Source organism: Microchirus variegatus (genome assembly GCF_963457635.1).
Source record: "Microchirus variegatus genome assembly, chromosome: 6".
Lineage (NCBI taxonomy): Eukaryota > Metazoa > Chordata > Actinopteri > Pleuronectiformes > Soleidae > Microchirus > Microchirus variegatus.
The window spans coordinates 8539339-8552990 of NC_139807.1; the positions used below are offsets into that span (position 1 = coordinate 8539339).

The 13652-nt window shown below is 40.4% G+C and overlaps 1 protein-coding gene across 1 annotated transcript in view; it reads left to right on the plus strand.

Annotated features, from left to right (window-relative positions):
- The window catches only part of rapgef2b (Rap guanine nucleotide exchange factor 2b), a gene marked incomplete at its 5' end in the record, with an annotated part of 96181 nt that extends 94651 nt beyond the window's left edge, over positions 1-1530 (plus strand). Inside the window, one exon of the mRNA XM_083891419.1 lies at positions 1496-1530. Coding sequence (XP_083747545.1) covers positions 1496-1521 — 26 coding nt within the window. The 3' untranslated portion in view covers positions 1522-1530. The remainder of the gene's footprint in view (positions 1-1495) is intronic.
- Positions 1531-13652: the final 12122 nt, after the last annotated feature.

Sequence of the window (13652 nt, forward strand, 5' to 3'; positions counted from 1 at the left end):
TGGTTCTTATCTGTTGTCCCTTGGAAAATGTTACATAAAAATGGCATATAAATGGAAAAACATTTATCAAAATTGTGTAAAAGCCCATGAAGAGAGCTTTAGATAATGTTATTGGCAGTTTGCAATGAATGTTTTCCCTAAGGGCGTTATTTTCTATTCAGTCTCATACACGATGAAAATCAAAATAACAGAGTAACAAAATGTCCTGGAGACGAGGTAATCTCTCTCATTATTGACAGAAAGTGACAAAAAGAGAACAAAGTAAACGTGGCTGCGACTACAAACAAACCTGGCCTCACAAGCAGAGGGGGGGGGCATCACTTTTTTTTAAATTTTAAATATTTTTCTTCCTCAAATGCGGTTTCATCATACGGACAAGCGTGAATTTCAAATGTAGTGCCCTGCCATGGTTTGCCTCAGAGCAAGAAGGTCACCTGGTTAGGATCACAGTTTTCTCAAGGAACTCTCTTGTGTGGAGTGTTGCATGTTCTCCGTGTCTGCACGTAGGTTCTCTCCGGGTTTTCCAGCTTCCTCCCACATTCCAAAAACATGCATTTATGAGATTAGGTGAACTGAACACACACTAAATGTAACCGTAGGTGTGAATGTGAGAGTAAATGTTTGCCCTGTGGACTCTGCCTTTCCTCCTCCGTCATTCTCGATCGGCTCCACCTCCCACGGTGACCTTCACGGGGAGGAGACGGAGGTCGAGAGCGGATGGATTGAAAATGTCGCTCAACTCGTTAAGTTTTATTGAGCGACTGATATCGAAAGTGTCGAGTGTATAAATCAGGATTAAGAGACATATGACTCTGACCAAACGCTGTAAATCACAGCTGTTTAGCACCACATATATTGACTGAAGTATTTTACTGACGGCAGTTTTTATACACAATCGGTTTTACTTGCCCCTAATGCGTATGAAACAGATGCAGGACAGCATTAAAACAGTCAAGTAGGGAATATTTTTGATACGATTTCTGACTTTTCAGCTTCTGAAATGTGATTATTTTCTGGTGTCTTTGCTCTGTATAACAAATGCAAATAAGACATTGGAAAACATTCTAATTTACTGTTTTTTTGAACACCGATCAACATTTTATAACCTTTTTTGAGATTTAATACACCAAACAAGTACAAAAAATCAAGTCGTCAAAAATAATAACTTTTCAAAACTCTCCTTCAAACACTGTTAAGTAAATATTGATAATAAAATAAATGTAACGTCCTTGTGTAAAAACCAGCGGGGACTTTTTCAAACGTCCAGACTCGTCTTGTGTCAATAAAAGACAGATTAAAATCGCTATTTTCTTTTCCACGTCGCTCAGAGTTGTTTTTTATTTGTACTGATGTGATTGTGAGGCAGAAAATCGATCGAGCGCTTTGGGGGGAGAAAAAATGTTTGTCAGTGAAGTTGACTTTATTCACTTTTATTACTTTCTTCTTTTGTACTCACCTCTCAACGTCTCTTTGTCTTTCTCCCTCTTTTCCACAGAGGACGAACAGGTGTCTGCAGTGTGAGGGGGGGACAACGGTCGGGGGGACGTCCTCTTGCAGTAACTTGAAGTCTGCCTGGTTTCAGGGCGGGGCAGGGGGGGGGAAAGGGTGGTTTGAAGAGACAGAAACTCAAAAAAAGACTCATCATCAGTTACATACGTGCCTGCCTCCTCCACATGGGTTCTCCCTCCTGATCAGTGTGTTCCTCTGCTCGTCTCCCTCCCCCTGCCTTAAAGCATCATGGGGGGTTGAAAGACCCTGCATGCAAAAAAAAAATACTGTGAAGAAGAAGAAGAAGAGGAGGACGGAGATGGAGAGGAGGTCAAATGTCTGGCACTTTGGGGGAAAAGACTGGTCGACCCGGCCGCATTCACACAAAAGAAACACATTTGACGTAGTGTTAGAAAACAGGACCGGCTCCTTCAAACCTGGACCCAGTGACACAAACCCCGCCCCCTCCACCTGTTAACAACAACATCATGACGTGTTGAGCTTCATCTGCACTTTTTGTCTCATTTTCTACTTTCTAAAAAAAAAAAAAAAAAATACAACAGAACAAAGAACTAAAGCAGACTATGGTGTGAAGACGGGAGAGAAAATGAAAAACGGTTGACTTGACTTCCTTATAGATTTCTTTTTTTATTATTATTATTATTTCTTTGACTGATTGCACTCCGGGAGCCGAAAAAAAAAAGAGAAGAAATCAAGTTCTGATAAACCCATCTTTTCTCTGCCTGGACTGAAGAAGAAGAAGAAGAAAAAAAAAAGACAACCCATCTGTTGTTGAGTGTTCAAACTCAAAAAATCCAGTATTATCCCACGTGGAATCTTATCAAGTGTCGCTTCTTATTAAAGCTAGAAGGAGAGTCAACACACACACACACACACACACTGAGTTTTATAATAACACACACGTATAAAAAGATCATTTATAGAGACAAATCTAGCACTTTCAGCACAATCCTAGACGTTGCCAGATGTTTCGACCTGGACACCAGGGTATGACTGAATCACGCCGCGAGTCGCCTCGGAGCGCGTCCTGCGTCATTTCATCACCCGTCATCCTCATCATCAGACTGTGGTTATGCTGTTACATTGGGAGTGGACTGTTTTGGTTTTTATCAACAACAAAAAAAAGCACACGACGACAACGAAAGTGTCTCGTCTTTTGACGGACGTGGATGGGCCGGTGGGAATCTTTATCGCTCGTGAATCAAAGGTCAAGCTGTTCTGAGGTCAGAAAAGTTGTCCCTTTTTAGATCGTCAGAACTTCAGAAGCTGCGTGTATGTGTGTAGCTGTAATTTTTTTTACAAACAATCTTGTACAGAGTCTTAGGGCAGGCACACAGGTTTAGAAGAATCTGCAAAACCTCACCCTCTTGTGTTTTCGTGTAAAACAACTTGAGGAGAAAGATGATATCAGTCTCACCTCTCTAATTCTCAATAGACATCATTCTAATTCATGTGTTTGTGTATCTTTGTGGCGCCACATACAGGCCTGGCATATGAACTACAGCGTTTCGAGTTGTTTTGGGGCGTAAAAAAAAAAAAAAAAGGAAAAAGTTATGTTTCCATGTGGATAAGGCCTTGTATAAATACTTCCCTTCAAAATAAAAGCATCCACAAATTATAAAATTTTTAAGTCACCTCCTCAAACGTGAATGTCTAAAGCGCCTTACAGACGGTGAGGCCACGATCGCGTCCTCACACGGTTGTTCTCATCGCCCCTTGTTTCAGTGGAGCTGGAGTGGGGGGGGGGGGAGAAAAAAAATGCCTTATTCAAGATACTTCCCTCGATGTTTTTGTTTATTAAGACTCAGTACAAGATATACAGTTACACGGCTTCTGATTCAGTGAAGTAGATTTCTTTCTTTCTTTGTTTTTGTCCCCTCTCTGCATCTCTTCCTCTGCCGTTCATCTCAGAAACAAAGGACAGACAAACAAACAGACTCTCACGTGTTACTACAGAGCATCATCAGATCACTGGATGCTGTCTGTATATCTGCGTCCATCATATCTTCATCAGTGGAAGTGACTAAATATTTAATTTTTTTTTTTTTTTTTTTTTAATGACTCCGGTGAGGAAGCTGACAAATGAAGGAACTTGTTTTTGTTGTTGTTTTCAAGGCTGCCAATCAGACTGATGATGACAAATCCATTTTGTGAAAACTATTTTTTTTTTTTTCTTCCTTCTGTCACTGATTCGCACTGATCACATTGATCAGTCTCGGAAACTACGGACTGAGAGGAAGACGAATGAGTGGCAGTGGTTTTTCCCCACTGTGTTCTGTGTTAAACGATTCTCGGCCGGGGGGTCGGCGGCGGCTTTGGGAGTGTGGGCCGGTCCAGGGCTGGACAGGGGCGGGGATGGGGCGGATTTCTCTCTTTTGTTATTGTAATTCTTTTGTAATGGCTGCAGATAGATTGTTAATAATTTGTTTGTATTACCGTGGTGACACGCATCATTCACTTTTCCATTCAAAATCTTGACGATAATGTGCATATTGGCGTGGGAGGGGCGGGGAGCGGGATGGGGTGGGAGGGGGCGTGTTTGGCGCCGCGTTCCCACTTCGACTAAAACAAAAAAAAAAGTTGCACAAAAATGTACAAGCGTAAAGATTAAAGTGTAGTGGGTAGAACTGCTACTGCCGTTTGGTGTGTGATGTCAGTGAGAAGTGTACATTTAGCTGGTGATGACCTTCTGTTCCTCATTCTTTCTCGTGCTACTCTCGACCTTGTATGTCTTTTAAAAAGACACTGCGGCGGAGTGCGTATCGGTTGTTTTTTGTATTTTTAATACAATAATTGTAAATATTGGTTATATTTTTGTTTCAAATGTACTATGTTTATGCCTCAACATCCAGTTTATATGAAGCTGGGAATCAATAAATACTGCATAAAGAAATCAACACCTAGATTTAAATGCACTTATTCATTCATTCATTCATTCATTCTCATTCATTTCGATGTCTTTTCTTTTTGAGAGGTTTTTCCTTTTCCTTCTCCCCAGATACCGTCGAGTGTTTGCACAAGTCATGGAAGCAACTTGAAAAGTGTAACCCACATACTTTTCTATCTGACCACAGTGTGTCAGAATTAATAATAAAAAAAAAAAAAAGAAAAGAAAAAAGATGAAGATATTGAATTTCTCGTCTTTCTTTCATTTACTTGTTTCTTATTGTCTTGTTATGCGGCCACGCTCTGAGAATCGCGCGAATCCCACCTCTAATTTCTTATTATCGTCGTCTCTTTCATTTTATTGCAAACGTCTATATTTCCGGCTCGCCGTGCACCCACCGTATATCCAGGTTATTAGAGAAATGAATTGGAACGCATTACTCAGGGGGAATACGTGCTGCTGTGTTTTATTTCTCCTGCAGGTAAACCATTTAATTTGTCTGATTTTTTTGGAGATCTACTGCATAGTTTTAATAACCTGAGAAACAATATGAAGAGCATAAAGGAAACAAAGGTATAATAACAAGAAGAAGAATAGTAGTCAGCCTTTTATAAAAAATGGATGACATTAATGATTCGTTTTTGTGGCTTTAATCACATATGGAGAATCTCTGGTGTGTATGGTTTTGCACCACTAGAGAGCGCTGTTGCTCTTAAATTAACACTGCCTTTTTAGATCCTTAAAGGGTGTTTATGGAAACGTTGGTGACATGAGGGTGCAGCGGTTAGAGCTGGTGCCTCACATCAAAAAGGTACCTGCTGTTTTTTTCTCCTTTCTGTGCAAAATTTTAAGATTTTAATTAGTTTAATTGAAAATCTTTGTTTTTTTTGTTTTGTTTTTTTAAGCAGTTTTTACTGATTAATAATGAGTGTCTTTGTGGGGACGTTTTGTTTGGGCCCCACATCTTTAAAGGTTTTTTTTAATGTTTGGAGGAAGGGGCTATAGGGAATGCATCATGTCCATGAAGCGTCCTCACTAAGATATAAAAAACACATTTGTGTGTGTGTGTGTGAGTGTTCAGACGAGGACGAGTACAATTTCCCATCCCGACGGTCGATACCATTTCCCCGGCTCGACATCCTCCGGTCCTCATGAATAATGCAGACGCGCTGGTCTCTCTATCAAAGAGCCGAGGGCCCCAATTTGTCACACTCTCCAAAATTTGATACTCATTTCTACCATGAGAAATGAGCAGCGCCTCTGACACACACACACACTTGTACACTAACTTTAGCCCAGCAAATAAAGGTAAAAAGTGAGTTAAAAGTAATTTAAAAATGTGAAAAAAACCATGAAGTCTTCATTATATTATAAATATTAGAGAATCCACATATTGCACAATTGCAGGTGAGCTGTAAGTCTTCACTAGTTCATAATCCAGTGATATGAACGAGTTTAATGAGAGCGTGAAAGGATGATTCTCATTTGAAGCCATTGTTTTTCATAGTTTATATTATTTTGTTGTCTGTTATTGTTTAACAATGTGTGAAAATAGTATTATTTATGGCACTAAATCACCATTAGTTCATCTACCAAGGAGTTGCACTTTGAAACCTTTGAGTCCAGTTCTAAACTCAACCATGCGTCCACCGATCCACCTTTGCAATGATGTCTGACTCCTTTTTTCCCCACTCCTGTGTGGCTCAGTTATAGTTACATTGCCATTTAAAAATGATAATTGGTCTGAAGGGACCATTGGACCCTGGAAATCTTCACCTTTTATGGACTTTATTTCAGCTGAAAATGGACAGACGGTCACTAAAATGTGTCCTTAGAGCGTGAAAGAGGTCGGGTTAAATGTCCACAGCTTGGTCATAATATGTGGACATTTTAGTCCTGACACTTTGATGGATGTCAAAGATGTTATAGTCTGTGTGAATCACATCTCTTATTCTCCCTTAGCTCAACCAAAGGCTTTGGATCTCGTCTGATTCAGTCATTATTCCCACGAGATGAAAATGACAACCACCGTGACCAAAAGAAAGCGACATTAAAATAAATCCATACCCACATTTTTGGCTAATTCTTCCTCGCAACCATAATGCTGACAAAGAGGGAACATTGTCGCTGCAGTTCATCTGCATTGCACAGATAACTGTGACTGACACGAGCATGGAACCAAAACAGCACGTATAAAAAAAAAAACTGAGCTGCTGCATGAAATCACAGAGGACACGCCGCTCTAATCTGTGTCCGACAGTAAAAACCACCCACCTGAGAATAGTGCAAGATGACTGATGTCTTGGCCCTGGAAGCGCGCTGCTCCCTCAGAAGCAGCAGGGGGCACTCTTCTCTATGAAATGCCACGCGTGGAGCTGTCCACTCTCTCCCTGGGCGATGGGCCTTATCGAGGGGTAGCAGGCAGCCAGTGGTCCTCTGTAGATAGCCGGCCCCGGTTATATGTGAGTAAAGCCTGGGCACGGAGTCAGCGAGCGTCCTCAGTCGAGGCGGCTGTGGGTCACATTATGGGGGGGAACTGTCTGGATTCCTTTCATGGTAAATTGGATGAAGGCCACATCAGCACTGGAGCTGTGGAGGGGGGAGAAGAGAGGGGGGAGAGTGGAGATGTCACAGTGTTCAGCGAGCGGCCTGTGTCTGGACACCACAGGGCCACACAGGGCCAGGGCCGACGATTCAGTTAAAAGCTGTCAGAGAGAAAGAATCAAGGCAGAGAGGGAAGATAAATAAAAAAGTACTTTACCGCACAATTTACTCTAGTAAAGTGTGTGTGTGTGTGTGTACGGGGGGGGAGCTGAGAGTGGATTTCACACCTTGTTTTTGTTTGTTTTGTTTGAAGCAAAAAACTCAAATTCACATTTAATGGCGTCACACTGTTCCCCTGACTCTTGACGAGAGAGAGGCTGTGATTTAGGCGCGGCGTGGCGTTTCCTTTAATTACTGTACGATTAGTGTTAGATATTTTTTTATTTTTTTTGCCTTTAACAGGAATCGATGTGTGGCTGCTGCAACACAACTACAACAACAACAGCTGTGTGTGGAAACACAATAATATCACACAGCGCTCTCCTCCATGAGAACTGCTGCTGTAAAATCCTTTTTGAGCTACATGGGTACAGTTTTATATCTCATGACACTTGAAAAAATAATCAGTGCTACAAATAAATCAGTGCAAAAACTACAGTATTTCTTCTTTTTTTACCCTCTTTCCCGACTCTGTCGCTGCCTGTGACTCTCAAGTCCTTCGCTGTAGATGAGCAGATATGGATTTCTCTGATATTATACCTCCGGCAGAGAACCTGCACATGTGCAGATGTACAGTGACAAGAGAAGAGGGAGCAGGAATCTATCTATCTATCTATCTATCTATCTATCTATCTATCTATCTATCTATCTATCTGTATGTCAGTCTGTCTGTCTATTTAGCAAGTAAGTTATCGAGCAAGCCATCATTTAAGCTAGCAAGCTATCATTTTAGATGACAATAAAACACAGCTAGCTGGCCAAGTATCTATCTATCTATCTATCTAGCGAACTATTTAGCAAACTAGCTATCGAGCAAGCCATCATTTTAGCTAGCAAGCTATCATTTTAGATGACAAGAAAACACACCTATCTATCTATCTATCTATCTATCTATCTATCTATCTATCTATCTATCTATCTATCTATCTATGGAATGGATATGAAAGAATTAAAATAAAATGCTGCGCATATGCAGTGTATGGATGTGTGAGTGAATGGGTGAAAACTGCATTGTAAAGCTAAAGCTAAGCATCTTTGAGTGGTTATTAAGACTAAAGTGTTGAATTCAGACCATTTGCAATTCACTTGAAAAGGCTGTGAACTACTATTTGTATGAAAGTCTTACTTGTGGAACGTAACGTTCAAAAATTTCAGTTGAGGCCAACACAAACACTTTACAAGCTTTCTTCTTCTTCTTCTTCTTCTTCTTCTTCTTCTTCTTCTTCTTCTTCTTCTTCTTCTTCTTCTTCTTCTTCTTCTTCTTCTTCTTCTTCTTCTTCTTCTTCTTCTTCTTCTTCTTCTTCTTCCACCACATCAGCTCAAACCTCCCAATCACAGTTCAAAGTTTTCACTCCTGAAAGCAGAGGACAAACTACAGGACTTCCACAGTCGTTACTAAAAATAAAGTTTGCACTAAAGGCCTGTGTGAAATCTGTATGAAGTGACGTTATGTGTTGGCCGTCTTGTTGTTGTTGTTGTCTTCCGTCACAGCTGCTCCGTTCTCGTTGACCCTGCAAAGTCAAACCTCATTGATATCCACTCTCCAAACACGGCCGAGGAACTTTAATTCTGCGAGTTCTTCTCAGGAATCATCCACCCATGCTCTCCTCCAAACCTGAACTCAGAGTAAGGTAGTTAGCGTTCACTGGGGTATGAATGTGTTTCAGTGGCTGAGAGCATGTAATTAAAAGGTCTGAAACCGCTCAACGGTGACAGTTTGAAGTGCAAAAAAAAAAAAAATTTCAAGACTCCATTATAAAGTAATAAGCCATTATTTAGCCTCCTACTAGGAACAAGTCTACTGGCTAATGTGCATTTTCTCTATGTGGGTTTAAAAATACATGGATATTGCAGTAATATCTCAGGAATCAATGTAGAAAATGTCACAGGGAAAAACACTTGATTACTTAATGACATAGTTTCTCCGTGGAGATCATTATGAGCACATTAATCTTCAAAACACTCACAATCATGATTCACCGTCGACATTTACATTTAAATCATATTGTGTTCCGTTCTGATATCGATGTTGATATTTTTCTTAAATGCCATAAAAGTGTGAGGTGATGGTGACTGATGTTAGCTCGAGTTTATCGCAGATGGTTCAAAAACTCAACTATTTGGTGCATAATGGTTTAAAATCCAAATAACAAAAAATATAGGTATTATATTATATATAGGTATACATATTCAAACTGGCATTTTGATTGATTGTATGGTATTTAGAGATTTGTGCAGAGAAAAAACATCAAGTTGTTATAGCAGTTTTTTGGAAATGGACTTTTTTGTCCTTAATGACCAAAAAGGGTAGTAATTTAAACTGAAACTGACGGTCAAAGAGTGGTAATCTATACAATCTGGACTTCTAATATACATAAAGTAAAGTATTTAACTAAATGTCTCTAAATGTTATCCCAGAAGTTATCCAATCTCCTGACCATTTGCTGAATCGAATCTTTAAAATAATGAGTAAATAAACTTCCATATACTCCTTCAGAATAAAGGTCATCCTTTCTCATCTGTTTTATTCACTGTGTTTTTTCATTTTAGTGCAAATTGAGCTAAGCTGTATATATTAAAAAAAAGCTTGTTCCCCTGTTTTTTTTTTATTTTTTATTCTATAATTATGTTTCCAGTAATAATAAAAAAAAAACAGTTTTGAAATAATATATATTTTTAAAATTATAACTCTAAATTACCTCCTTACCACAAAGTTTTTACTGACTCAACAAATATAGTGGGGAAAAAAGGGGAATGTTTTTATTATACTGATGCAGATCCACTGGTGTCACATACATTATTGACATTTTCCAGACGTTCAGTTTCTCAGTGAATCGTGAAATCCTGAAATCCTGACATAAAACCTTGACTCAAACTGTCTTTAACCATCGTTTTTTCCGTCCAGGTCTGGCAAGTGTATTATTCTGATTCACTCTGGCATAGTTTCTGACCTGAAGATATTTGAAGGAATGTTTTCTCTGAAGGTGAAAAAGAGATTTTTTTGGGGTGGATCTGCTCCCCCTCGTTGTGCATGCAGGTGCTCGAGCAAAAACCAAGCACACGTTCACCAGAGTTTAAGACGGCACTTGATGCTTCAAGGGTTTTTACTAATTAGGAACCAGATTACACACTTTCTAAGGAACAGTGCATTAAAACTGGGCAGAGCCTCCCTTTGATCCCCCAACGAGCTTCATATTCTAGGTGATTACACCAGATCTTGAAAACCCGCTCTGCTCTGAGATCTTACCCCCGACCGTCATCACGCTCCGTCGTTCCTACAGATTTGTCAGATGCTAACAATTTCCCTTCTTCTACCAGGGATTCAGATTAATTGGATTCGGATTCAGTGACTCGGGAGACCAAAAGTTCCCTGGAGTCATCGTCGCGTTCGTGACGTTAATCCGATCCGACTCTTTTGCTCGGTGACATTGTGGATGATCACTCTGGAAGCGGTAGATGTTACACTTTTGGCCACAGATGGTCGTAAAAAAAAACACCAGGCTGTGACGACGAGAGGCCAAAGTCATTCAAGTTCACCCTTTCACCCCGTCGTGATGTTTGACGGGAACATTAACAGCAGCTCCTCGCTCCTTATTTACATTTACGTTGTTATGCACTTCAATCTGAGACAAGTTTGCCCGCGAGGACAAGAAAGTCCATTGTTTATTGTCTTATGAGAATGTTAAATGGCTTGAAGCAAGAAAGTCCAGCACATAAACTTTATTTGTATAATATACTACAATGTTTTATGCTTTTGTCAAGTGACCATATTTTATTTCAAGGGCTCCTTTAAAAAAAATGTTCGTATCAAATTGTACTGAAATCTTAGTCAAAAACATTGATATTCGCCTTCTTGCGAGTTCCAAAAACTTCATTCAAACTTCAAAATGTTCCGGTCAATTATTGTGGTCTAAATCATAATGTGTGACATATACAGTGAATTCCCATTCACATGAAGTTTAAAAGCACTTCAGACAACGACTAACTGGTTTGACGCACTTCAGCGTGTAGAAACTTTCACAAAAAAACGGTTTTCCATCCCTAAAGAATCACAGATTTGTTTTCATTGTTGCTGTTATAAAAAAGTTGTGTGGACTTTTCAGCCTCTTTTTGCACAAATTCTCGACTTATTTTTTTCACACATTCAGACATTCAATAAGAAAATTGAACTCATCATTTAATTTTCTCATTCCAAGTACCAAGTCATTAAAACACTCCACCAGGTCCTTTTTTTTTTTTTCACTTGATTATACAGAAGAATTGTGAGCTTTTGCCGAACAAAGCTGTTTATAACACAGAGTTTCTCAGTCCTGGTCCTCGGGACTCACTGTCCTCCGTGTTTTAGATGTTTCCACGCTCTAACCCTCTCTCTTGAGGGTGGGTGTCACGATCCTAGTGTCTTCATTTATTTGGACTTTAATTCTCCTAATGTGGTGTGAGTTTTATTTTTTGTCTTGTAGTTATTGTACTGGTGTTTTTTTGTGAATTTCCTGTTTTATTTTGACACATCCTGTTGTGTCAGCTTTCCTGTCTTTTTGATGACCTGCCCTGATTAGTGCCACCTGTGTCTGAATATATATATATATATATATATATGTATGTACTCAGTGTTTTACCTTTGTTCTCTGTCACTGTTTTTGCTTTTCCCTGTTGGCTGATTATGAGTCTGGTTTGTTCCTTGTATCCTGTTCCCCTCGAGGTTTTGATCTATGTATGTTTTTTTTTTTTTTACTTAACCCTTGTGCCCTTTTTGCTATGTTTTTTTTGTTCTTGTTTTATTTTTGCTTGAGTCTGTGCTTTAGTGTTATATAATCCTGACATTGGATCCCCATAAGACCAGGACTGAAAACCTCTGACTTAACACACATGGTGTCTTTGCTATGTGGAATTGAAGCAAATATTTCCTAAAGTTTGATTCATACTTTTCGCCAAGTGTGAATCAGCTGTGATGGACTGTTCTCATGGCCTGCACATACACTCTAGGTCAAGGATTTCCAACTTTTAGTCCTAAAAGAGCAATTTTGACCCCTCTCCAGCTAAATTATTTAAATCTGGAGCTGTTCATGTATCGCCTTGATCCTCACTGTGTAAGAAATAATGAAAATAAAACTACAGGGAGACACTGCAGAGACCTAAAATGTCGTATGTGTGGAACATCCTAGACTGACCCTCATTTTAGTACGAGTCCAACTCACCACAGACGCCACACACACACAGAGAATATGGAGAGATAATAACATTTGAACTACTCCTTTGTTTCTGTCCGTAGATTTATTTTAATCAGTGTCCCATTGATGGCAACATTCTGACTGGATGCCGTGAGTGAAATCCAGAGTTCAGTGTTGCTTGTGTGCTGTATTATATCATCTGCTGCTGCTGCTGTGACACTCATCAGAACAATGAGCTGACATTCAACCTTCACCCTTCTGAACCAGTAATTGGCCATTAGGCCTCACTGGGTTCGGAGCATCGCACACATCACAGCTGACCTCTGATTGGTCCACTCACCTCCACGCTGTGCTATGACTCTGGCAAGGGCCAGGAAGAGGAGGAGGAGGAGGAGGAGGAGGAGGACAGCCTGAAGGAGGAGGAGGAGTAAGAAAGCCTGGAGGAGGAGGAGGAGTAAGAAAACCTGGAGAAAGGGAGGAGAAGGAGTAGGAGGAAGAGTAAGAAAGCCTGGAGGAAGAGGAAGAGGAGTAAAAAAAGCCTTTAGAAAGGGAGGAGAAGGAGTAAGAAAGCCTGGAGGAGGAGGAGGAGGAGTAAAAAAGCCTCAAGAAAGGGAGGAGCAGGAGTAAGAAAGCCTGGAGGAAGAGGAGGAGGAGTAAAAAAAGCCTTTAGAAAGGGAGGAGAAGGAGTAAGAAAGCCTGGAGGAGGAGGAGGAGGAGTAAAAAAGCCTCAAGAAAGGGAGGAGCAGGAGTAAGAAAGCCTGGAGAAAAGGAGGAGAAGGAGTAAGAAAGCCTGGAGGAAGAGGAGGAGGAGTAAAAATGCCTTTAGAAAGGGAGGAGAAGGAGTAAGAAAGCCTGGAAGAGGAGTAAAAAAGCCTCGAGAAAGGGAGGAGGAGTAAGAAAGCCTGGAGGAGGAGGAGGAGTAAAAAAGCCTTTAGAAAGGGAGGAGAAGGAGTAAGAAAGCCTGTAGGAGAAGGAGGAGTAAAAAAGCCTCAAGAAAGGGAGGAGAAGGAGTAAGAAAGCCGGGAGAAAAGGAGGAGAAGGAGTAAGAAAGCCTGGAGAAAAGGGGGAGAAGGAGTAAGAAAGCCTGGAGGAAGAGGAGGAGGAGTAAAAAAACCTTTAGAAAGGGAGGAGAAGGAGTAAGAAAGCCTGTAGGAGGAGGAGGAGTAAAAAAGCCTCAAGAAAGGGAGGAGAAGGAGTAAGAAAGCCGGGAGAAAAGGAGGAGAAGGAGTAAGAAAGCCTGGAGAAAAGGGGGAGAAGGAGTAAGAAAGCCTGGAGGAGGAGGAGGAGTAAAAAAGCCTAGAGAAAGGGAGGAGAAGGAGTAGGAG